This window comes from Siphateles boraxobius, unplaced genomic scaffold (assembly GCF_051911475.1).
Source record: "Siphateles boraxobius isolate OS27281-9 unplaced genomic scaffold, OSU_SipBor_1 53, whole genome shotgun sequence".
NCBI lineage: Eukaryota > Metazoa > Chordata > Actinopteri > Cypriniformes > Leuciscidae > Siphateles > Siphateles boraxobius.
In genome coordinates, this window is record NW_027509175.1 from 6,422,072 (window position 1) to 6,448,627 (window position 26,556).

The 26,556-nt window shown below is 37.5% G+C and overlaps 1 protein-coding gene across 2 annotated transcripts; it reads right to left on the reverse strand.

Moving 5' to 3' along the window:
• Positions 1–991: 991 nt before the first annotated feature.
• Positions 992–23,641, reverse strand: LOC143714153 (kinesin-like protein KIF19). Of its 2 annotated transcripts, XM_077205187.1 has the most exons (20): positions 23,532–23,641; positions 23,223–23,307; positions 18,691–18,771; positions 14,273–14,383; positions 13,961–14,048; positions 13,693–13,829; positions 13,454–13,579; positions 11,465–11,557; positions 11,262–11,363; positions 10,793–10,945; positions 10,336–10,458; positions 8,799–8,955; positions 5,949–6,111; positions 4,636–4,801; positions 4,157–4,427; positions 3,900–4,021; positions 3,042–3,413; positions 1,982–2,153; positions 1,646–1,753; positions 992–1,527 (listed from the first exon to the last, which is right to left on the reverse strand). In XM_077205187.1, the coding sequence occupies exons 2-20, from the start codon at positions 23,262–23,264 to the stop codon at positions 1,367–1,369; spliced, it is 2,748 nt and encodes a 915-aa protein (XP_077061302.1). In that variant the 5' UTR covers positions 23,265–23,307; positions 23,532–23,641; the 3' UTR covers positions 992–1,366. The 2 variants fall into 2 exon arrangements, with proteins under 2 accessions (XP_077061302.1, XP_077061303.1); XM_077205188.1 differs by lacking the exon at positions 23,532–23,641 and having other exon boundaries at positions 23,223–23,385.
• Between the last annotated feature and the right edge of the window lie 2,915 nt (positions 23,642–26,556).

Genomic DNA, 26,556 nt, shown 5'->3' on the forward strand with positions numbered 1-26,556 from the left:
CAACCATTCACAGGAAACCACCGCTGAAAATAAACCAACACGCTTGCAGCGTCAACTCCAGAAATTACCAAAAATATGACCAAAAACAACATTGCCATAAAATACTTTTTTACTAGTTATTTCATTTCAAAATAAATTCAAAGGTTTACCCATGTACTAGGTTATAAAAATAGCTAAACCCCTGAGATCGAGTGGCTTCTCGTGGGATTTCAGAGGGATTGTTTTTATGTGAAGGAGAAGGGACACTGACACAATCTACACACAGAGATTACTCTTGATTGTTACAAATGATTGATTTATTACTTTATATTTGATTAAAAACCCCATTTAATTTTCTTTTCTTTTAATTTTATTTACACTTTCATTGAGTGATTTTTCCTTTTCTTTGACCCCGTCAATTTTTATTTAACCTTTCATTTATTGATGTCATCTTGATGTTAATGTCATCTAATTTGTCTTAAGTGCTCTTAACAATTTTGAAAATGTTAACATTCAGTTTTTGAATTTTAAGATATAGCATGCCATACGTTCAAGTGACAAGGTAGAACAACAACATCGTCACCGGTGATTTACTTTGTGTCTAAATTCATTCCCTTTGTGTTATATTTGTACCCCCGAACCCATCCTCATTTCTTTATTTAGTTCACCTTATTTTTTGTACATATCAACATAATATCATAATATCAACTTCAACGATAATGCTAAAAAAAACACTGTTTTTTAGGAGAGTGAAATGTAATGGATCCATAAATCTCATGGATTTAGTTTATACCTTGTTCCTTGTCTAGCCCTATCATGCTATATTATCATGGTTGGCAATATTATCAATGCTGTTCAACACCAGACATACCCATTTTTACTGAGCTTGACCAGCCATCAGTGTGTGCCAATGTAAATTTTTCATTTAGTTGATATTTCCAAAGTGACTCATAGTAGTTTATTACAGGAATTATCCCCACTGGAGAGACAAATATATAGGCTTTCACACAAATTTTTATATAATTAAATTTTTATTATAAAACAATCAATGAATCACAATTGATAATTTATTTTGTTTTAGCACCTTACTCAATACAAAGAAAAAAGAAGCCATTCTGAATCAGGCTTTATTTCCAAATATTATATAATTTTTTTATTTCTATGATTTTCTCTAAATAAATTTGCTTTAAATGTGATTTATCAAAAAATTAATATGTATTCTGTAAACCGTATAAATGTATATTTTTCTCAGAATTTACGATTTTCAATACATATCTGAGAAATGCTATATTAAAATGAAAATAACATCAATTCGCAAAATAGTCTCAGCTGTAGATTTTAGTGCAAAAAAACAACAACAACCTTCTCTTGTTTAAGAACCAGAAACTCAAACATATGATCTTTTTACAGTATGTTTGTTTTTTTGCCGTGCTTCATTCATTCTGTTGACATCTGCCATTCCCTTTTGTCTAGGATTTTCATTAGTGGACTTCTTGTAATTGCCTGGTTGCTGTAGGAGAATGCTTGGGTAAGAAACATCTCCTGGGCCTAAAAACATTTTTATTACCTTAGATTGGACTACAAAACAATCAAAGCCTGCCAACTTCATTTCAAAATTAAAAACAAAGGAAACATGTTGTTGAATACCAAGAAAAAAAAATCTCACCTCGCTGTTGTTTGTAGATTGCCTGTCCTCGTTTGACATTGGAGTGTTTTTGATGGATGGTGCTCGGTGGTGTTCCCCTGATCTCTAACTTCTGAAGCTGCATTTCTCCTAAATTCAAATTGACAAAATATCATAATTTGCTCATTTTTAGGCCTGTTCCACACATCTCACGTCTGTAGCACGAGAGCAACAAGCTGATTTTGGTACCCATATTAAAAAGCGGGAAAAACTCAATGAAATCACTTTATGGTCTGTATTTTCTAACAGAGATCTAAATGCTAGCCTGAATCTCAGTTTTGCTTGAGTTTAAAAAAACAAGTAGTGGTAGTTCTGTACCTGTAAAGTGAGAGACGTTGTTCTTCATTTTAGGTACTGGGGGTGTCGCAGGGTTTCCAGCACCACCGTTGAGTTGCTGGATCATGTTTAATGCTGGTCGCACAAGGCGGTTGTCGGAGATGCTCTCCAAAGCTGGATATCGGGAAGGGTTTTGTCTTGGTTTTTGGACATGCTGTGAAAAAAACAGATAACCTATTTTCTCAATGTAATTGTTAAGTTATATCACTTGACATGCGTAACAAAGAAAATAAAAAGCAAAAGCACACTGTAAAAGTGAAAGTTTGTCTGACATGATGAAAAGTGTATGTGATATTAGACAAAGAACAAAAAGGAAATATATAATAAATTAAATAATTTACCTGACATCACAATGATTTAAAGACAGCTAATGACTATACAGTGAAGTAATACAAATTATAAAATGCCAAATTTGAAAACTGCACTATTTAAAAATATTTTTTTCATACCCCATATAATACACTACCGTTCAAACGTTTAGGGTCAGTCAGATGTTTTTGAAAGAAGTCTCTTATACTCACAGAGGCTGCACTTATTTGATCAAACACAGTAAAAAAATTAAATATTATTATAATTTTAAATAACTGTTTTCTGTTTTAATACATTGCAAAATGTAATTTATTCCTGTGATGGCAAAGCTGGATTTTAAGCATCTTACTCCAGTCTTCAGTGTCACATGATCCTTCAGAAATCATTCTAATATGCTGATTTGGTGCTCAAGAAACATTTCTTATTATTATCATTTTATTATTGTGCTGCTCCATATTTTTGTGGAAACCATTATACATTTTTCCAAAGTCTCTTTGATAAATAGAATGTTCAAAAGAACAGCATTCATTTGAAACAGAAATCTTTAGTAATTATATTATAAAAGTCTTTATTGCCACTTTCGATCAATTTGATGTGTCCTTGCTGAATAAAAGTTTTAAATTCTTTAAAATTCTTACTGACCCCAAACCTTTGAACATTTCAAAGCCTAACATAAACTCATATACATATTTAGCCTAACCAAAACTCACTGAAACAACAGATGTGCTCATACCCTTTTGCTTGCTTCAAAAGATCTGGACTGCTTCTTGCGCTGTTGTTTCTCAGGCAGCTCCATTCTGCCTTCTGTTCTCTTTGAGTCCTGCTTCGATTGGGAACTGCCTCTATGTCTTGGGGGGTTTCTTTTGACCTCTGCGGACTCATCTGCCAAAGTATAAACTAAACTGTCCATGCTCACTGATGACTTGAGTCCTGTGGCCAAATTCACACCAGCCACCCTGGAATTGAACTCCTTTACTCCAAGGTGTGAGCGGCGTTTTGAAGCAATGACTGAGATGCTCTTGGTGTCACTGACAATTTCCCTCAGAGTGTCTGGACTCACAGCTTCAGTAGGACATACAGGAGTCGAATTCTTAACAGCACAAGCCTGCTCAAAGACATTCAGCCGCATTACAATCTTCACAAAACTGACTTATGACGCACAAATCCAAAACGTCAACGTATCACTATCAATCTACATGCTTTGTCATCTATCTATCTCAAGTCTATTGTAGACTAATTTCAAAATAAAGTAAGATTTGGGAATAATATAGTTACATCAAGTTGAGTTCATGTTGACCTGTTTGATTTAATTTACTGAATATTGTCATTCTGATAGTGTTTCTGTTGTAAAGTTGTTTATTTACACAAATTAAAGGATGAGTCTGACAATCAGGATGGTTCAGTGTCTATGAACGATTCTGTTTTTACCTTCATCACAAGAGTTGGGCTATAGCTATTAGGTGATAAGTGGTGGGTAGAGGTAGTTTATATTTAAAAATCAAAAGAGACTGTTGAAACGGAATGAAAAAGGACAAGAAAAGGAGAAAGAAAGGAAGAGATCAAATAGAACAAAAAAACGAGTGTTGCTTACTGCTCTGGGGCTTGTGGCGAAAGTGTGAAGGTTGAGAATTTGGTCCACGCTTGCATCACTTAATTCACCAAAGTATATTGAATAAAGCTCCTGCAACTCTTCAGGTACACAAAGTCCTTGATCTGTGGAGAGAATTAATAAATAAATACATCAGATAATATATATTTCTATCTGAAATTTCCTAATGTTTATTTAACAAATGTCAGATGCTATAATCTGTCTTTTTAAAGACATCTGCCCATTTCAAAGACCCACACCTTCAATCAGAGCCTTTTGCTGGTGTATGATGTCATCACAGAGTGTCCGCTGCTGCTCGTGGCGCTGAATGATGAAGTCTTTTGTTCGGAGAACGTTTTCTTTACAGAGAACAGCTGACTGGATTTCAGTTTTTTCAAGCTCCAGCTCATGGACTTTACAAAGCAGTGTCAGAATGTCTCTCTGCTCACTGTTACTTATGCGTTTAGGGAGCAACTCCTCAATCTTTGATGACTTCAATTTCATATTCAATAATTTTCCCTCCAGTTCACGCTGAAAAACAGAATGGAAAGCAATAGGGAAAATGATTTTGGCAAACAAAAATATATATATATTTTTAAATGCCTCCTAATTAAGCTTAGGTTATAAAACAGCATGCATAAACATTAAAAAGGATTACACTGCTGTCACTGCTTTACATGACAGATGTCCATTTGCTTTAATGACTCATTCAAAATGAGTCTTAATTAAACTTGCTTACTTTCAGCCCCATTGTTTTCCTCTGTTCAGCCAGTAGGGGGCCGATCTCCTCTCGAGCTGCTTTAACATACTGTGGCTCCTCTGGCTCTTCCTCATTACCTCTGTCTCTTTTCTCTTCGGTTACCTCGTCTCTCCCTCGCCGGACATGTGCTCGATCACGCTCCCAACTACCAGATGAACAAAGAGAAAGAGGGTAGATGTGAGATAAAAATAATAAGAATAAGATGTAATTCTACATAATGTAATCAGGAATATTTTTGACTACTTAAAATAAAAAAATAAACATTTAACTATCAAAACATTTATCAAATGTCCAGGAAATTTTCAAGTGGATTTTGGTATAATGTGTGATGGTGTAGATTTTTAACTATGTGTGAGATGGCAATGATGTAAGGTCGTAATGACATTTGGAGGACAAGCCCAAAATAGACACTGTCAAATTTACCATTGCAACATTCTTAAAAATATGGGGATGTAATTAAAGAGATACAATAACATTTTAAATTGATTAAACTTTGAATTGTTGTTAAACTGTAATTAAACTTAATTAATAAGTTACTTAATTAATTAATTAATTAATATTAAACCCTAATGATTGTTGTTTTAGTATCTTTGAGATACAATCATAGTTTTAATTCATTTTTTTATATATTTATGTATTTTTATATTTATCAAAAATATAAGTTTTTGTAATTTTTTGTTTCTCATTATTATTATTTTATTTCTTTAATGTCTGTACGGGTTCTATTTATTTATATTTCAGTTATTTTAGTACATCAAGTTAAAGTTTTTTATATTTTATTTCAGTTAAAGTCGGCATGAAACGGAAGTTGCAATCATCCTTTTTTTCCTATGGTGAATTCCTATATATTTTTCGTATAAATATATGACTTATAAATGACTTTTCGAACAAGAAAAAATGTAGGGCAGGATTTGATGTTTTCCATCAGGAATTGATTGGGTTGTAGTGGTTTACTATTGATTTGATGTCATGTGAGTGACAGGTTGTAAACACGTCATCAGAGAAGAGAAGAGATGTTGCTGCAAGAGGGAGGCGAAGCTGTTTTGATTAACGTTTATGAGGACACATGAATTTAAAAAAAGATGTGCACGGATAAATCATTTATAATAAAAACGGCAATATTCCATAAAAAATAAGAATTGTCAATTTTAATTTCAAGGTGACTACGTTTAATCATTTTTATTGTTTTCGTTTTTGATAACTATAATAACCCTGCCCCTAATTGAAAACTTACTGACTAGTGTAACTGTTTATATGTGTACGTTTGTGTTTAGGGATGGTGTAAGTGTTACTCTGAGATGGTGAGCAGATGTCTGGATGTGTCAATGTGGAGTTCCATATTGCAGGTCTCCAGCTCCATCAAGCTGCGTCTGATCTCCATCTGCTCCCTGAAGGCAGACAAGAGCTGCTCCTGCAGTAAAGCCATCTCACCATGACTGTACTCTTGCACCTCAGCTAAGAACAGCCCATTCAGAGAAATCAGTTAGCAATCATAAAAATGACCCTTTTACTGCTATTTCAAGAAAGAATGTCCTCATTGATGATACTAACATGGCAACATCTCATATTGCTCATACTTGCATACTTTAGGGATCTGAACAAAAGACTAAGTATTAAACTTTGGTCCGTAACTTGTACAGTGTGTACATGTTTAAGTCTAAAATCCCAAAGATACACTATGTAACTTTTGGACCACTAGCAGTTAAAAAACAAAGCTGCATGCATTTTGAGAAAGAACATTGTTTTGGTTGTGCTTCGGCTCTGCGTGACTGTGCGGATGAATATGGTTCTTTCTCATAACTAAAAAGAGAGAGAGATTATCCTACTGCTCATAAAATATTCTCTACAAGGCTTAAGAGATATAACCAGTTTAGATGGAAAGGATCTCAAGCTGACTAGCTGAACATGTAACTGTAGCTTTACCCATTACCCATTAATAGACATGATAAATTCCAGCACAGTGCTACAACAACCCATAATGAAATGACCCTTCACAGTAGATAACGCTTTGCTATGAACTCTACATGTGGCAATTTATCTGTTCAATAAAACATCTTACTCACCTGTTGAGTAATAAAAACACCATCTCCATGCAAGGTTATTATAGTTTTGCTTTTTTAAATTAGTTTCTATTTTAATATCGTTTTCAAATTTGTTTTAAATTTCAGTTTAGTATTAGTTAGTTTTATTAATGGTTTTGTTAGTTTTAGTTTAGTTTTATTTTGCAAACACATTTCTATTTAGTTTTTATTTTATTTAGTTTCAGTTTTAGTTTTAGTAATTATAGTTTAGCAGAGCAAACAGAACACTTCCAGTGTAGACCAAAGCGGGACGCTTAATTTCAGCAAAGTTTAATGTTTGCCCAGATTACAGTTAACTCTTGAAAAGACATCTTAATAATAAAAATAAAATAATTTGAGATTGAACAAAGCACTAAACAAATGGAACTTAAAAGTATACAAGAAAATAATATGAAAAACTCAGACAAACTAATTCATATTAAAGATGAAAACTTGTTAAACGTGCCTAGTCTACTTTTTTTCAGTTGTAAATGTGGCAGAGTGACCACTGGTACATAAAAAAAAACCCAGCTCAATTCATCTGACTACAGCCAACACAACCTGCTGTGAAGCCAGTGTGATTAAATAATGAAGTATCTATGCAGTGTGTGAGTGTGTAGCCTATATGTTTTTCTATCCTGGTGGGGAATTAAACCTGAATACACACAGACTCATGGGGACTCGTGTAACTGTGGATACCCACATTGACGTACACAAGGCTATAAATCATACAAAATTTTCTTTTTTGTAAATGTAAAAATGCAGAAAGTTGTGTGATGGGTAGGTTTAGGGGTCAGGTTAGTGTAAGAAGACAGAATAGTTTGTGCAGTATAAAAACCATTACGTCTATGAAGAGTCCCCACAAAGATAGTGCACCAGAGTGTGTGTGTGTGTGTGTGTGTGTGTGTGTGTGTGTGTGTGTGTCCTGGTATTCCATACACTGCGGGGAAATGTCTCCACGTGGATATTATTAGCAGTAAATGTTTTATAAGAACAAAGATAATAACAGCACCTTTCAGCCTGTCAACCTCCATACAAACATGACATCTCAAACATAGTAGCCTAGAACATTAAAGGTTTTTTGTGCTTGACGAACTTGTTTTGCTGTCGCACCCGCGTCTCGCAAATGAAACGGCATTCTAAAAATGCTGCGCTCAAGTTAAAAGAAGTCCAACTTGCCTCTTATTACCTTGTGTTATTTCCCATTCCACTGCAACACAAACATCCTTTATGAACAGCGCTTGCCATTTGTTCTACGTTACGGTCCTTCATTGAGCGCGTCACAGCAGGACAGCGGTTTATCGTCTCAGAAACTTCACGCGTATGAAGCGCAATATCAGCCACAGGTCAGATTTTCCGCCAAAGTAAAGAGCTTAATAACGAAAACTATTATTTATTTTTGCTAATTATTATTTTATTTCAGTTAGTTTTTCAGTACCTGTTGTTAGTTTCGTTTAGTTTTAGTTTTTCATTTATTATGAATTTTTAATTTTATTTCAGTTTACGAAAATGTTTTTTGACCAATAGTTTTAGTCTTAGTTTCAGTTTTCGTTTACGAAAAGAACCTTGTCTCCATGTCGCTTTTACAACATTTCAAATCCCTCAGTTCTCGCCATCTCCGAAAAGCCAAGCGAATGTTGATTCTTGTTTTATTACGACCTCTGACATGTTTTTTTTTTTAAATGGGTGATGCCCCAGAGCCGAAGGCAGGAGATTTAGCTCATTTCTCGCTCATTGTGACAACTAATCTACACCACTCCCACACCACATATTTCTCAAAGTAGCCAGAGCAACTTTTCTCTATTTACGGATATGATGAGACACACACGGGTGAGTGACGCATGTAAGCAACTCCCTTGAAATCATCCTGACAGGTCTAAAATATAAAAACAGGCTTACCATAGTGAATCAGGGTAAGATAAAAGCACATTTTGGAAGAGGGATTGATAACGTATTGACTCGTTTAAATTTGGTTAATTTTGACCAAAAAAATTGCATAGTGTACCTTTAATAAAAATTGGTTATTTCAATATTAATTGTCAGCTGTACTGTACCTAAATACAAACACAAAATTGAACACACCTTGAATGTCACAAATGCCTGCTTTCTCTCCTTTTTGTTGCACTTGACTCTGTTGGTCAATCTTTGCACGAAGTCGGTCAATTTCACTCCGCAGATCAGAAATAATACTGGTGTATTGGGCAAGGTGATATGAAACATTCATCAAATTACGCTTCACCTAGAAGAGTTTAAACAATTGGGCAATCAGACACTGAACATTAAGAGAAAATATCATTAACATCAGTAGTATATAATATTTATATAAACAACATAATATTTATAGAGGTGTAGGTGTTTGTGTGAAGTGGCCAACGCTTTTACTAATCCGAACACACTCAAAAGAAAAACGTCAATCCATTAAAGGGGAAAAACACACCGCAGGCAACTAACATTCTTAAAGGGGAAACCTAACAAGCACTGTATGTGAATTCTGCCACACCTTTAATTGATGTCGCCACAGAGTACAAATTGTAAACATAATAATGAAAAATTATTTCAATATAATGCTGAATTAACCATGTTAAACCATAACAGAAAATTATTTATCAGTGAAATATACACTACCATTCAACAGTTTGTGGTCAATACAGTATTTTTTTTAAAGAAACTTATACTTTTATTCAGCGGGGAAGGATTAAATTGATTAAAAGTGACAGTGAAAGTTTTTACATTTTAAAATGTAATCACAGTTTACACAAAAATACCACAGGAATAAATGAATAATTTTTTTTTTCAATTGTAATAATATTTTACAATAATCAAATGCAGACTTAGTAAGCGCACTGTAAGAGACTTTATTCAAAAACATAAAAAAAAATCTCTGCGACCCAAAACATTTGAATGGTAGTGTTCTGTTTCATTGTTATACAATGTTAGTGTTCTTTTTCATTGTTATACAGTAGGGGGTGCTATTCTGAAAGGGTAATCTCATGATCAAAACACAGGTGAAGAAGAAGAAACAGAAACAAGCGATATAATATGTAAGTAGATGCATAAGTAAAACAACGCATTCATCAACAATAAACAGCATATAAATCAAAACTGCTTAATGTTACTGAATGAAATGTCGACCCAGGGCAAGGTAAAGGACTGTAAAAGCTTTGAGGGTGTTTTTGGACTCGATCTACTCCATGTTCTATGTTTTAAGATCTACTCAACATCTATGTTTTGATCATAGTTTGATTTGATCCAGACATAGTGTTTGACAAAAACGCGATTTTCTCTAAGCTTTTTACTTATTCACATTCAAGTATTAATAAAAAAAGATTGCATGAAGCTAGAATAAAATGGAGCAGAGAGTCTGTTATTTCTTTTGATATATTGCATGTTCAGATATACAACAAAATATTCTGGGGGCCATGAAACTTTTGTGAAAATTATCAAAAATGCTGGTGCTGGCAGCCAACTGGGCCGCTGGCGGGGAAAGAGTTAACAAATTTTAATACTTAATTCTGTTTGTGTAATATTTATTCAATGGTTATTTTAAAATATTAACATCAACAGTTTAAGTTCTGGTTGATGCAGACTTTCTAAACAAATACTATTTAAGTGTGTTTACCTTGTTTCGTATATTTTTGGCTTTGTCGGCATAAACCAGTGTGTTTCTTGACTCCTCAAAGTTGGAGCTGGCAGGACTAATATGGGTAATCATGACGGTGCGACTGTTTCCTCCTAAAGCATCCTGAAATCCACATCAAAATTGGCAACTATGTGACAACTGTGCAAACCAAGACTTTCAATGATTAAGGCATTTGTGAACATTGTGGGATACAGTATTCCATGCAGTGTGCTCTGGTTGTACACTTCACATTTTGGTAAATGTAGTAGTTCATCTGGATTTTCAATGCAGAAATACAGAAATCGTATGATATATTATTTATATTTCTGTCTTGACAACTCTCTGAGTGTTTTTATATAAATGTATTATGCTATATAAAATATACTATAAACTATAAACCTATTTTATAAACCTATAAAATAATTAAACCTGTTGTAGCCTGGCTGGTTTTGCTCACCTTAAGAAGTCGAGTGAGTTTGCTGTCCCTGTAGTTGACAAACTGAGCACCTTTCCCACCCTTCTCACTCAAAGCATTGATGCAGTTGGCCAGTGCTAACAGGGAACGGTTTATATGTGCTCCTTCTTTCATTCTCTTTCCTCTGTTCTGAGTCTGAGAGAAGAGAATATGTGCTTCAGAACAGGACAAATGACTGTCTTTTGGTGTTCATAGACAAAGAAATTGTCTAAGAATGTTTGAATTTAACGAAGGATGTTTGTGATGTTTTGCCTGCCAAATGAAAGGTGACATGCTCAAATTCTTTAATCAGTCTCACATTATTTGCATATGAATAATGAAGGATAGAAGAACTTAAATATTTATTTCAATGAAAGACGAGAGAGGGCACTGGGACTATAAAATCTGGCATCCATGAGGAATTTAAAAGCTTGCGTTTCCACTTCAGCACATCTACACACACAGCATTTACCTGTGATGCTCTCTCAGTTCCTGCCAAGTCTACCATGAATAGCTTTCCCAGCCGGACCTCCTCGTTGATATCCTTTACGCGACTCTTTTGCTTGACTGCCACCTGTGGAGTAGACAAAGCAGGAGGCGCACACTCAAACTACAGTGCCAATTTGAGGTCATGCACATGATTATTGTGTGTGTGTGTCTCTGTTTTAGGCTTGCCTGAAGTATAGCATGAGAGCGAGATGACGTCTTGTTAGCAGCTGTCGACTCCTGGGTCCTCTGTTTATTCCCTTTGGTCAAAAGAGCCATTATCTAAAATCACAAGCAAACACCAGGTTCAGAAGGACATCATCCTTTACTGGAGACACTATAAGGAGTAGACAGTCCAATCATGGGGAAATTAATAATAATAATAATAATAATAATAATAATAATAATTCATTCCATTTATATAGCACTTTTCTTGGCACTCAAAGCGCTTTACATGGAGGGGGGGAATCTCCTTAACCACCACCAATATGCAGCATCCACCTGGATGATGCGACGGCAGCCATAGTGTGCCAGAACACCCACCACACACACCAGCTTATTGGTGGAGAGAAGACAGAGTAATGAAGCCAAAATCAGTATATATGGGGATGATTAGGAGGCCATGATGGTGGATAGAGGCCAATGGGCAAATTTGGCCAGGATGACAGGGTTAAACCCCTACTGTTTTTTCTAAGGACATCCTGGGATTTTTAATGACCACAGAGAGTCAGGACCTTGGTTTAACGTCTCATTGGGGCGTTAGGACCCACACAGACCACAGGGTGAGCGCCTCACTAACACCTCTTCCAGCAGCAACCTAAGTTTTCCAGGAGGTCTCTCATCTAGGTATTGACCAGGCTTAACCCAGCTTATATTCAGTGGGAAACCTGTCTTGGGCTACAGGGTGATATAGCTGCTGGCACTTTCAGGATGACACTTACAATGACATGCTCACTTTATCTAAACCAACGTAACTTGGAATAACTAGACTTACACTAATTTTCAAACTCTTATGCTCACCAAAGCTGCATTTATTTGATAAAAAAACAGTAAAAATTGTCTTATTGTGAACTATTATTACAATTTAAAATAAAATCCTGTGATTGTAAACCTGAATTATCAGCATCCTTACTTGTGTCCCATGATCCAAATCATTCTAATAGGCTGATTCTGTTCTCAGGAAACATTTTTTCATGCTTAAAGCTGCCGTTGGCAACATTTTTTTGATCATATTCAGTGAAATCGACACTATAATCCGACAGAACAACATAAATAAAGTGGTTTTAGAAAAAAACCCGAGCTTCTAACTCCACCTGGAGCGTGTTATTTGTTTTTCAAAAAGCCACCGCTCCCGGATCATCGAGTCCAAACAGCCCAGGGGGGTGTGAGATCTGACTGTCAATCACAGGTCGTGCACAAGCCACCCCTCGCGCACGTTACAATCACATGCACACACCTGAAGTTCGCGCAGTAATGAAGAGTGATGGCGGAAAAGATTCCAATTCCTCGGTTAACCTCAAGAGCTAGGAGGTCAAAAACAACACAGGAAAAGAGAACACCTGCTGAAAAGAAAGAAGTAAAGAAAGAAAGCGACCATGCCCGTAATAAAACCAGGATCAACATCGGATCGGCATTTGAAAGGTGGAGAGATTTACGTGATTTAATTGGGTTCAAGCTGGACGCAGAGCTTGCAACATTTCTTCTCGAAAGGTAATTGTGCTTTATCAACCAGTTACTTTATTTCTTAGTGTTATGTTAATAATCTAAGTTGCTCAAATGTGTTGGTATGGATAGCTAACGTTAGCACTTGTTGGGCAGGTTCATTAGCTTTGTTTTTCACTGAAATCCGTGTGAACATAACGTTAGGTGGATAAACATGTCCAGATGAAGGGATAAAGTTCGGCTTTTTGGAAGAATCAATGCTACTCTATCTTTCTTACGAGAGTAAGAACAGTAGTAAAGCTACTGTTATTGTATGTGCTATCTGACTAACGTTAGCTCTGTTATATAAGCAATTGAACAATGTACAATGACCATGTCTGCCGCATAACATTATAAATGCCTCTACTGTCACTTTGTAACAATTTAATTCAGACTTGCTGAAAGTATTTATTAAAAGAAAATTATAATAAAATCTTACAGACTTTTGAATGTGTATTTCAAGCTATTAAAAAGTACCTCTTTAGCATTACATGTAGAGAATTCAGTGATGCCTGCAATTCGTATTTCCCCTTTAGCGTCCTCACGCAGCTCAAGGTATCCAGAAGATGGATTCAACAGATCTCTGATCATCTCATTATAAATCTGCAAAGAAGTTAATTAAATGTTTAGTGCATTGAGGACACACTGCATTTGTATAAAGTCCTAAAGGGAAAGTACCAAAATTGATGCAATATCATCAAATCAATAAGACCGACCTCTATATATGACATATAAACACTGCAATTCAAGTCCTCTGTGCTGTCTTCAATGGCCGTAAAGAGATCATTCAGTGTTCGGATGTAAATGCCCGGCTCAGAATCTAAGCCTAACATAGTGTATGTCTTTCCAGCTCCTAAAGAATCAATAGATTGTTACAAGAAGTTTGCAGGAAACGTGAATTCAGTTTTGTAGGGTATTAGAATATAAAGTATGGGCTTTTTTTTAAATCCAAACACAAAAAAAAAAAAATCACATCCACATTACCTGTGGGTCCATATGCAAAGACAGTGGCATTATAACCAGCAATCACACCATCAATAAGATTTTTTGTTGTTGCCACATAAACATCCTCCTGAAGTAAAGAAAAAAGTAAGTAACATGTACAGTAAGTCTGGAACTGTGATCACGCTGTATCTTTCAAAACCTTAAATTACCTAAACTAAATTTGAAAACCGATTACTTTTTTTCAAGAACAGCACCTTAAAATCTTAATGAACATGTAGGGCCAGGATCAAGTATCCCATGACCAACAAAAAGAGTAAATATTTTGTGTGGAAGAGCATCACTACTACACACCTGGGTTGTAGTATAATCAAATGCCACATCAAACATGTATGTTTTTTCACGCGAGCGATTGGCCCTCAGGACATTGTCAGCATCCTCACAGGGGTCCATCAACACCACCATCTGAAGAAAGTAATTAGACGTGAGAATGAACTCTTAGATCAATTCGGATATGTTTAAACATTAACTCGCTGCAAAATAAATGACCTGAAATATGTTGAGGCTGAAAATATGCTGAATTTTCAGCAGTAACATTTATTATCAATGCTAAAAACAGTTGTGCTTCTTAATAATTTTGTGGAAAGAGGATGCTTTGATTAATAGACAGTTCAAAAAACTATTTTTTTTGTAGTAATGTTAAAGTTTTTACTGTCACTTTTCATCAATTTAATACTTCCTTGCAGTATAAAAGTATTATTATTCTTTAAAAAAATTAGTGACCCAAAACTTTTGCATGGTAGTGTACATGGCAAGAAAAATCTTTCATGTTGTGCTGTTGGAACTGGGTTAAAATTAAATGGATGCTGTGTTTCAGTATTCCTTCCCTTAACAATGGCTTTTTTTCCACCATCAGGCAAACCATTCTCATTGCTTAACCGTTCCAGTCTGAGCAAATCCAGCCCAGCTGGTATGGATATGGTTTCAATTTCCACTTTGGGGCTGATAACAGAGCTCTTTGGAATGCAATACAAATGCACAGTTGTTGCCAACCGTGCGGAGAATTCCAGGCCGAGAACGGTTTGTGATAGCGCTTTGCCAAAGCAATCTAAGTGGAAATATAACTGGGACCATTCCTTCCCATTCTTAGAAACGTTCTTCCTAATGGTGGAAAAGCGACCGAAGTCTCTGAGAACCAGACACCTACTTCAGGTAGACAGTTCTGGAAAACGATGGCATGCATTGATTGCATTCTAAAAAGTTCCTGGTTCCTTCAAGCTGACTGTAATATTTTGCAAGTCTTTTGCACTTAATTTGCAACTTTGCTTCTCAGCATGTTTTTTTTCCGCAAACTTCTAGAATGTTCCATTCTTTAATAACCTGCAGTAATTAACTAGTAATTAAATACATCTAAACATAAGGTGCACTGCTAATATAATATAATAAATAATTATTTAGACTGATGTAGTTTGAAATTGGAAAAATGTGCTTGAAAAATTATATAAAATGAGATTGAGAATATTGACTTAATCATGAACACAAAGACATGTCTGCTGCATGTTTCTTTGCCTTTAATAATCCTAAGACATCAAGCATAAGCAAAGAAGACAGTAAACCTTATTTACTGACTGTAAACAGGATTTACTGCAGATGAAAGGGAGGATTAGGTTGTCACATGTATGTCCTGTGTTTTCCCCGTTTTTTGTGTATTTTGGTTCAGTCCTGTTTCCAGTTTCCCGCTCCTCGTTAGTGTTTAGTTAATTCACCTGTTAACCTTCATTATCAGTTAATTTGCCCCAGCTGTGTCTTGTTTCACTTGTCTGTTCCCTCTGTATTTTAGCCCATTGTTTCAGTCTGTTCCTGGTCGGTTGTTGTTGCTTTTTGTGTGGTTTTTCCTGTTCTCTCTGTTCATCTTCATGCTAATTTAGTTTGTTAATAAAGACTGCTGCAACTACTAGGGCTGTAGTCAAGACCACCTTTGTCGAGTCCAAGACCAGGACTAGTCGAGTCCAAGTCAAGACCAAGTCCAAAGAGGTTCGAGTCCAAGACAAGACCGAGTCCAAAAAGGTTTGAGTCCGAGTCAAGACCGATTCCAGGACAGGAAAAAAAATTCTTATGCATGACATTATCAAGACAATCATTTTGTGTTATTATTTGTTGATTTAAAAGCAAAAACAGTGTCACAACACCCAGGATATTTAAGTATAGACATTCCCCTTGATATCATATAATCATCTAATCTAAAGAAAACAGAATGATGACATATGGTGATACCTTATAATAGCAATGTTTCACTGTGGATCTGAAAGACGCACACTTTCACATCCAGATAGCCCCCCATCACAGGCCATTCTTGAGATTCGCCTTCGAGTGGCAGGCTTATCAATACACAGTTCTGCTGTTCGGTCTGTCCCTACCACCTCGTACATTTACAAAGTGCATTGACGTGGCGCTTTCTCCCCTGAGACTCCAGGGAGTGCGCGTGCTGAATTATCTCGACAACTGGCTGGTTCTGGCGCATTCGCAGTTCACACCAGAGCAAATAAACGGCGCGCAAATAAACGGCTTTTATGTGTGCTTACTGGGAACATAATGAAGACACCTGGACTCGGATGAGACCAAAAGCCATATTTGGCAAGACCAGTGGCCGAGACCGAGAACAGTCCGAGTCCGAATACCAGTGAGTCCGAGACAAGTCCGAGACCATAGAAAAACGTTCTCGAGTCCGGACTCGAGTCCAAGACCGGACTCGAGTACTACAGCCCTAGCAACTACCGTCCTGCTTCTGTGTTTAGCTCAACTAGCCTGTGACAGAAACGACCGACCCAAGAAAGTTATGGATTTTGCAGCAGTCCAGATCCTTCTCCTTTACCAGGAGAATCAGTCCCTCGAGGCCCACACACAGAGGTTTTTGGACTTGGTACCTCTAGTTCACTATGATGCCACCAGCCTTTGTGTGTTCCTAAAGGCAGGTCCTCATAGCCATGGCCGCCTGAGGGGTCTGCTTCGTCCGGGTCACCTGCACTGCTGGCTCCGCCCTGGCCGACGGCACAGCCTGCTCCGCCCTGGTCATCTGCTCCGCCCTGGAGGCTTCCTGCTCCGGATTGGCCTCGCCCTTGTCAGCCTCCAGGGTTCTCTCTGTTCATCTTCATGCTAATTTAGTTCGTTAATAAAGACTGCTGCAACTACGATCCTGCTTCTGTTTACCTCAACCACCCCCTGACATAGGTCTTTAGACCATCATTCATAATTACAGATTCAGAGTGGGGGTTCAATCTTCAGCTGGCTGGCAGGAGCCGCCCCTGGCATGTCACGTGACCTGTCAGTGGCTGGCTGGCAGCTGCCAGTCTGATTCTAGCATGTCACGTGACCTGTCAGTGGCTTGCTAGTTGCCTGGCAGTCTGCCTTTGCCAAGTTTCAAATCCATTGGTTTTTAGCGGTTTTTGTGTTTTGTGTTCCTCCCTTTCTAGCTCATTTATTATGCAACCGTTGATATGATTATGTTCTTTAGTATGATTGATGTTTTGGGGACTGTTATTCCAATTAAACCAGTCAAATGGCCATGATCAGACTGGCAGCTTACTGACGCTTACTGATTATATTCATAAGAAAACAAATTATTTCCTTGCAGCAAGTGTCAGGCTACGCGTTAAGCCCAATTTATACTTCTGCGTCGAACTTACGCCGTAGCTACGTCGTAGGCTGTGCGTAGCGCGCGTACCCTTCGGCGTACCCTGACGTGCACCTCTCCAAAAATGTAACAACGCGTCAATTCTACCCGGAGGCAAGCGCTGTGATTGGTCTGCTCAAACCGCTCCCTCGGGTTTCACATGCACCCTCTGCGTGCGTCAACGCGGACAACGACGCAGAAGTATAAATTAAAACCAAAGCGTAGTCTACGGCGTAGAGGCTCCGGCGTAGGTCCGACGCAGAAGTATAAATCAGCCTTTATACTCGCTGATCAGCCGCAGCTGACTCATGAGCCTCGAGCGACTCGAGCAAAGCATCTGTAAGCTGTCAGTCTGATCACGGCCATTTGACTGGTTTAATAGGGATAACAGTCCCCAAAACATCAATCATACACAAGAATAAAGCCATGACATTATATTCATAATAAGAAAACAATTTATTTCCTTGTAGCGAGAGTGTAAGGCAACGCGTTATACTCGCAGTATCAGCGGCGGCTGACCGGGTGAGTGTCCAGCAAGCTCTGTAAGATGCCAGTCTGATCATGGCCATTTGACTGGTTATATTTGGATAACAGTCCCCAAAACATCAATCATACTAAAGAACATAATCATATCAACAGATACATAATAAATGAGCTAGAAAGGGAGGAACACAAAGCACAAAAACTGTCAAAAATCAATGGTTTCTGAAACTTGCCAAAAGCAGACTGTAAGGCAACTAGCCAGCCACTGACAGGTCACGTGACATGCTAGAATCAGACTGGCAGCTGCCAGGCTCAGACTGGCAGCTGCCAGCCAGCCACTGACAGGTCATGTGACATGCCAGTGGCGGCTCCTGACAGCCAGCTGAAGATTGAACCCCTACTGCAGATTCAGCAACAGACTCCTAATCAAGAGATGTGAATATTATACATACGTTTTTAAAATGTATACAAAACATATAAGGGAGACAGTGGCTAGTTGTAACAAGGCTATGTATAAGGTTTAAAGTCAAAAGTCACTTGATTAAACAATTTCAGAAAGGAATTATAGGTAATGCTGGACATGTGTCTCAGGTGGTCCTTCGTGTTGGTTTTTGCCTACCTGGTTGTCAATCTTGTGCGCCACTGTGGTTGCACCCTCCTCAATCTCTGCATCATTCAGAGGCCGGATGCGCAGAGCAACCTTGAATCAGTGAACATTTATTTAAAAATGTGTCTTTAAATAAATCTGCCTTCATCCTATTAGCTGCAAAAGACATTAACAATGTATGTTCATATCACTAAATAAACTTGAATTAATTTAATATATTTGAATCTACATGAACTGTTCTAATATGTTAAGAATGGGGCTAATTGTCACATAGGGAAGTGTTCACTGTAGTTTTATATCTAGTGTTACTGTGTGGTTTTGACACACTACACAATAAATTGTGACAAGGGTTAACTGTAGGCTATAATAAACATAATTTTTAACGAAAGGTCGAAATTTGTACTCAGGGTATGTCAGGTCAGTGCAAGTTGTCACATGTGGTTTATACTATATATTCTTAAATATAATTCATCATAACCTCTGATAGTTTAAAGACTTCAAGGCTGCCTTTATTTGATAAAAAGTCAAATCAGTAATATTGTGAAAATATTACAATTTAAAATAAAAAATATATATTAAAATGTAATGTATTCCTGTGATGCCATGGCCAGGCTGAATTTTCAGCATCATTACTCAAGTCTTCAATATCATATTATCCTTCAGAAATTAATCTAATATGCTGATTTGCAGCTCAAGAATCATTTCTTTTTATTATCAATGTTGAAAACATAATATTTCTGTAGAAACCGTGATACATTTTTTAAGGATTGTCTGAATGGAAAGTTCAAAAGAACATTTATCTGAAATAGAAATCTTTTGTAACATTAAAAATGTAATTTACTGTCACATTTGATCAATTGAATGTGTCATCATTGAAGAAAAGTATTAATTTCTTTCAAAAAAGAAAAAGAAATCTTACTGACCACACACTTTTGACTGGTAGGATGCCAAATGCATGTTGCATCTTACTTGTGGTTTTCATTAATTATTTTGCATTTCATTATTGTTTATAAACAAATATAATACATTTGAAATACTGTTATGTTGAGAAAGATGGCTATTTCTGTTTTCCTAAATCTGCCAATAACAACTAGCCTCCCTTTGACAACTTACTCTTATCTTTTTGTTTGATCTTTTTATAACATGACTTTTTTTGTAGCGACTTTAATGTGCGTGTCTATACAAAGACTGACTAGAAAAACATTCAACTACACTGAGAATATTCACTAAAAAGTTATAATGATTTATAGGGTATGGTCAGGTGTTCTTAAGTATATATCAAATGGTACGACCCCAGGAATACATTGATAATTCATCATTATTATAAAAATAATATTAACTTTAAAAATTACATTTTAAATATTACTGAGGCCACATGCTTACATAGGTGCCCATGATAATGCCTATGTCAAATTTGATTTTAAACTGAATGATTTTAACTGGTTACTATTGACTCCTATTAAAAGCCTTTCTATTAGGGGCCAATTTAGTAAAATATCACTAGTTTATGATGCTGATTAGAAATGTAATGTAAACTAACCTACTATTTGGAATGTAACCAATGTTCCAATAAACCAATTGAAACCAGTGCTCAATGTAACCTCATTGGTTCTTGCAGAAGCTCAAACGTGCTGCGTAACATGATAATGAACTTCATTGGTTCCTGCTGAAGCTCTAGCGTGCTGCGTAAAATGATAATGAACCTCATTGGTTCCTGCTGAAGCTCTAGAGTGCTGCGTAACATGATAATGAACCTCATTGGTTCCTGCTGAAGCTCTAGCGTGCTGCGTAACATGATATTGAACTTCATTGGTTCCTTCTGAAGCTCTAGCGTGCTGCGTAACATGATAATGAACCTCATTGGTTCCTGCTGAAGCTCTAGCATGGTGTGTAACATGATAATGAACTTCATTGGTTCCTGCTGAAGCTCTAGCGTGCTGCGTAACATTATGATGAACCTCATTGGTTCCTGCTGAAGCTCTAGCGTGCTGCGTAACATGATAATGAACCTCATTGGTTCCTGCTGAAGCTCTAGCGTGCTGCGTAACATGATAATGAACCTCATTGGTTCCTGCTGAAGCTCTAGCGTGCTGCGTAACATGATAATGAACCTCATTGGTTCCTGCTGAAGCTCTAGCGTGCTGCGTAACATGATAATGAACCTCATTGGTTACTGCTGAAGCTCTAGCGTGCTGCGTAACATGATAATGAACCTCATTGGCTCCTGCTGAAGCTCTAGCGTGCTGCGTAACATGATAATGAACCTCATTGGCTCCTGCTGAAGCTCTAGCGTGCTGCGTAACATGATAATGAACCTCATTGGTTCCTGCTGAAGCTCTAGCGTGCTGCGTAACATTATAATGAACCTCATTGGTTCCTGCTGAAGCTCTAGAGTGCTGCGTAACATGAGAATGAACTTCATTGGTTCCTGCTGAAGCTCTAGCGTGCTGCGTAACATGATAATGAACCTCATTGGTTCCTGCTGAAGCTCTAGCGTGCTGCGTAACATGATAATGAACCTCATTGGCTCCTGCTGAAGCTCTAGCATGCTGCGTAACATGATAATGAACCTCATTGGTTCCTGCTGAAGCTCTAGCGTGCTGTGTAACATGATAATGAACTTCATTGGTTCCTGCTGAAGCTCTAGAGTGCTGCGTAACATGAGAATGAACTTCATTCATGGTTCCTGCTGAAGCTCTAGTGTGCTGCGTAACACGAGAATGAACCTCATTGGTTCCTGCTGAAGCTCTAGCGTGCTGCGTAACATGATAATGAACCTCATTGGTTCCTGCTGAAGCTCTAGAGTGCTGCGTAACATGAGAATGAACTTCATTGGTTCCTGCTGAAGCTCTAGCGTGCTGCGTAACATGATAATGAACCTCATTGGTTCCTGCTGAAGCTCTAGCGTGCTGCGTAACATGATAATGAACCTCATTGGTTCCTGCTGAAGCTCTAGCGTGCTGCGTAACATGATAATGAACCTCATTGGTTCCTGCTGAAGCTCTAGCGTGCTGCGTAACATGATAATGAACCTCATTGGTTCCTGCTGAAGCTCTAGCGTGCTGTGTAACATGATAATGAACTTCATTGGTTCCTGCTGAAGCTCTAGAGTGCTGCGTAACACGAGAATGAACCTCATTGGTTCCTGCTGAAGCTCTAGCGTGCTGCGTAACATGATAATGAACCTCATTGGTTCCTGCTGAAGCTCTAGCGTGCTGCGTAACATTATAATGAACCTCATTGGTTCCTGCTGAAGCTCTAGAGTGCTGCGTAACATGATAATGAACCTCATTGGCTCCTGCTGAAGCTCTAGCGTGCTGCGTAACATGATAATGAACCTCATTGGTTACTGCTGAAGCTCTAGCGTGCTGCGTAACATGATAATGAACCTCATTGGTTCCTGCTGAAGCTCTAGCGTGCTGCGTAACATGATAATGAACCTCACTGGTTCCTGCTGAAGCACTAGCGTGCTGCGTAACATGACAATGAACCTCATTGGTTCCTGCTGAAGCTCTAGCGTGCTGTGTAACATGATAATGAACCTCATTGGTTCCTGCTGAAGCTCTAGCGTGCTGTGTAACATGATAATGAACCTCATTGGTTCCTGCTGAAGCTCTAGCGTGCTGTGTAACATGATAATGAACTTCATTGGTTCCTGCTGAAGCTCTAGCGTGCTGCGTAACACGAGAATGAACCTCATTGGTTCTTACTGAAGCTCAAATGTGCTGCATAACACACAAGAATGAACCTCATTAGTTGTTTTTTCAGCATTAACAAAAATAAAACCCCTTCTGCTGAACCTGTTAACTGTCATGCTTGATTTTCAGCTGACAACTGGTTTGTGTCAATTGGCATAACCAGTATTTTTTTTTATAAAAATATAATTAAATACAGGAAATTTAATGTGGAATTAAATTGAATTATCTAGTTTAATAACATGTTTTTTTAAACAATTTCTACATAATTTGTCCATTATTTAGAAAACAGGTGTTTTCAGCATAGCCTATGTCCTGCCAAATATTGCAAAAACTAGAGATAGATAACCCTAAAACATATATATTTTCGTGTGATATATTAAAATGAAGTATTTATATCAATGAGCACACTTACATGCCACCTAGGTGGATAAAATATTTAATATTTCTCATTTATGTCATTTTTAATTACATAAAATCAACATAAAAACACTATAGCGTACATTTTAACATACCTGATGCATGCTTTTAATACATGTTTTTACAAGATTTTGGGATTTCTCATTTACTCGGAAACTTTATTTGTCAATGACCCCTAGTCTCCACATGTAGTGACATACTAACAAATGTTATTATAAGTGTTATCATTTGTTACCACAACAAGAGACACGTTCTGTTCCCCTGATGATTCTCTCCTGTCCCGCAGGAGACACATTATCATGCATCTCTATGAGTAACGTTAGTCTATAACGTTACGTTTTCCTGCGGGACATTCGTGACAGGTGCAAGTGACAGGTGTTCAACCTTACTGTTGAATGAACTGTGATGCTTAAAAGATCGACAGCCTACCGTGAGCTGATGGTCCTTCCACTCTCCTGGCAAATCCTTCATCTTTTTATTCCCAACTTACTCCAGTCCTGTGCTGTATCAACGCCTGTTTTTTTAAAATACAATATCAAAATACGCCTCAGCTTAACTTTAGTGCTACGATAGAATATAACGTTACTGGTGATTTACTGCGGGTTAGTTAATCTTCTAATCTCATTCTGAGGCAGGACTTGTGCTGCTTCCCCCTGCGGAGGTCCTGGATTCAACAGCGGACGGTTGTTTACGGTGAAGAAAACCCTAGTGGTGTGAAACAACCCAACGCGCTCTTACCATGCTGGGACTATGTCAACCCATCCTCTCCAGTGCAGCTAAAATAACATTTTCATCAGTCCAAAACACAGTTATCCTCATATTTACGCTGTTATTTAAGAGAAAACGTGTGTGAAGGATTTAACAAGAAGAATAAAGGTGTTTGCGTGCCTCTTTGAACCAGTCAAGGCATTCGCAGCGCGTGCTGGCGCAAGCAAACGTTTACTGTTGCTATGGAGACTAGTTCACACCCGTTTGGTTACTTTTTTGAATGATTCAGACCAAATAATATATTTATCACATTTTGTCGTTTTATAATGCTAATTTGTTCTCATTAGCAAATTACGCTTACAACAAATACTCAAAACAATTTAATTTGCAAAAAAGCATACTTTGTGCTCAAAATGAGCATAAAATAGAGGGTTAGTAATTATGGTTTAGTAAATATTTATAGAAGAAAAGACATACAATTTGAACTTTAAAATGTTTTAATTACTCTATACAGAGAGACCATTTCATAAGCACAGTTGTGAAAAAATAATTTTTATTAAAATATGTTTTGTTCTGTTTTTATAGTGTGATATTTGGATCAATGTATTAAAACCAGTATGGGTCAGTTTGACCAAAAAACGCCATCATTGTTATTTATAATACTACTAAGCCACTGTAGCTATTTAGTGGTGGGCTTAGTGCAAATATAGTCTCCGTTATCGGAAATTTAAAAATATATGTTTTTGTTTCTTCCCCTCGCTTGGGCCCCAAGTGCGGATGGGCCCCATGGCCCGTGCCCATAATGCCCATTGGGTAATCCGGACTTGGTCCTCCCTCGTTACCTGCCTTGTTTATTCTCCTTGTGTTTGCAGTCCTGTGCTGGTTCGTTGTCATATGCAAGTCGTCTGTACCCTTGTGTTCTTCCTGCGGTCAAGTCAAGTTTTCCCCCTCGGGGTAGTTTTTGTTTGTTTTTTGTTTTATTTTTTGATTAATAAAAGCCTTTATTTCTTCTGCGTTTGAGTCCTTGCCTCATCTCCTCAACACAAAACCTCTAAAGTGGGTCCTTTAACGAATCCTAACTGAGTTATTGTTATTTATTTTTGTGATTCACAATAAATTTATATTATAATTTATTGTATTCGCCTTGGTTCTTTTAATCTGACGACCTGCTGGAAGCCTTTCATCCCTTTTTTCTTGAATTTATTGCGTCTTAGGCTACCCCCTAGCGGATGTCAGTGACGTGCGGTGATGTCTTAAAGAGGCTATAGGCACTGAGTTATGAAAGCCAGATTACCTGATTTATTGTTTAGGCTAATAATACGTAATAACAGTAAACGTTACGCACAAACGCAGCATAACAAGAAATGTACAAATCAGAATGTATACCGTGCTCTCTCTCTCTCTCTCTCTCTCTCTCTCTCTCTCTCTCTCTCTCTCTCTCTCTCTCACACACACACACACGCGCAAGCGCGGCACAGGCACACACCGGTAGTTAATGTCCACTCCAGCATCAATACAACCATTCTTAATCCTTAATTTTTGCACAGCGGCCAATTATGTCTGTCAGCAAAAGTAAAATCACACACTGCTCAATTGAATATGAAGGCAAATGGCTTGCATTAATTCAACCACATTTATCAATTCAATATTAAGCCCAAAATAGTTTTTGGCTCCCCAATAGGTAGATTATTTGTAGCCTACATAAAATCCATCCGCCGCTCTCTCCTCGTAAAGACGTCGATCACAACTTTGTAAAACTCGTCTTTACGGCCTTCAGTTGCTGCACTAGTCTATGGCTGGCGTAGACCTCCCTGTTGCTATTAACTCAGATTTTGAATTAATATCGAGCTTGAAAAAATTTCTTAACTCTGTGATCACGGCCGGTGCTGTCATTTTGACTTTGAATTTGATTAGGCATAGTTTAGCTGTGGTGTAATGACGTTAGCTACGCAAATGTGTCCAGTAGTATCTCGATTTTAATTGGTCCATGTCTGATATGTAACGTAGATGGGTACGGGCATAGCATATTTACGTCCAAAGGCACAGCAGAGTTGTGCTTTTTGCCGTACATGTTAAAGAATACAGGATCGAAGTGCGCATGCGCAACATGGGTTTTTCGCTTGTCGTCTGCAATGAACGTACCGTAAAAGCACTGCTTATTCTACCATTTTGTTATTTGATTATGCGTAACTGCTACATTTGTCATCGTAACGTCTAGACAATTTGAATAACACCCATATTGCATATATAAATCACAAGAATAAACAGTAAAAATACAAATACAAGTTTATTATTTAGTAAACATTTTTATTTTTGAATTTTGGCAGGATAGGCAGTGCCTAGTTTGCCTACCCAGACCGCACGTCACTGGCGGATGTAGGCCTAGTTGGAACAACCTGCAACCTCATGTTATTCTGTGTGTGAAATGATGAGAATTTTATTTTTTGAATCAGACTGATTAAAGTTAACTAAAACTAAAGCCATAAAAAGTATTTCCGTTACTTTAAATAATATAAGCATTTTATAATTATAAGCAGGGCTCAAAATTAACACTCGCCAATCGCCAAATGTGAGTAGGCCTACAAATAGGAGCATATGAAACGGCTTCAAACGGTAAATTTTGTATGAATTCTAAGAATGCAATGTATTGAGCAAACGTGAACGACGCTCGGGACAGTTGAGGGGCCACGGTTGCACTGTCACGAAAGTTTAAGCCTTGCCAATTTAATTATTAAAGCGCAACATAACTCGTTCGTTACTCGCTTGCTGTGAGGGAAGTTTTGTGTGCCTAGAAAGGTGTCTCAGACAGCATGATAGGCCTATAGCTAATCTTTCACGTCTTGCTCTTGAACTAACATATTCAAACAAAATTATGTCAAAATGCCCATCTTGGCAAATATCCCCAAACACATAGTTATGTCAGCCCTATTCGCACGGGATTAGTATTACCTGGTGACCTCTATCATTTTTAATAATTGCGGAGGTTGTCTGTAATATTAATCCCGTGCGAATCGGGCATGTCTGTAACTTGTAAAGTAAAAATTCTCCCGCAAAT

Coding starts and splice junctions, on each gene's coding strand:
- LOC143714153 (XM_077205187.1), bottom strand. CDS start 23,264: ATGAAGGATTTGCCAGGAGAGTGGAAGGACCATCAGCTCACG. Junction 18,772..23,222: donor GGAAGGACCATCAGCTCACG/GTAGGCTGTCGA, acceptor CACTGATTCAAG/GTTGCTCTGCGCATCCGGCC. Junction 4,802..5,948: donor CATCTGCTCACCATCTCAGA/GTAACACTTACA, acceptor TTCATCTGGTAG/TTGGGAGCGTGATCGAGCAC.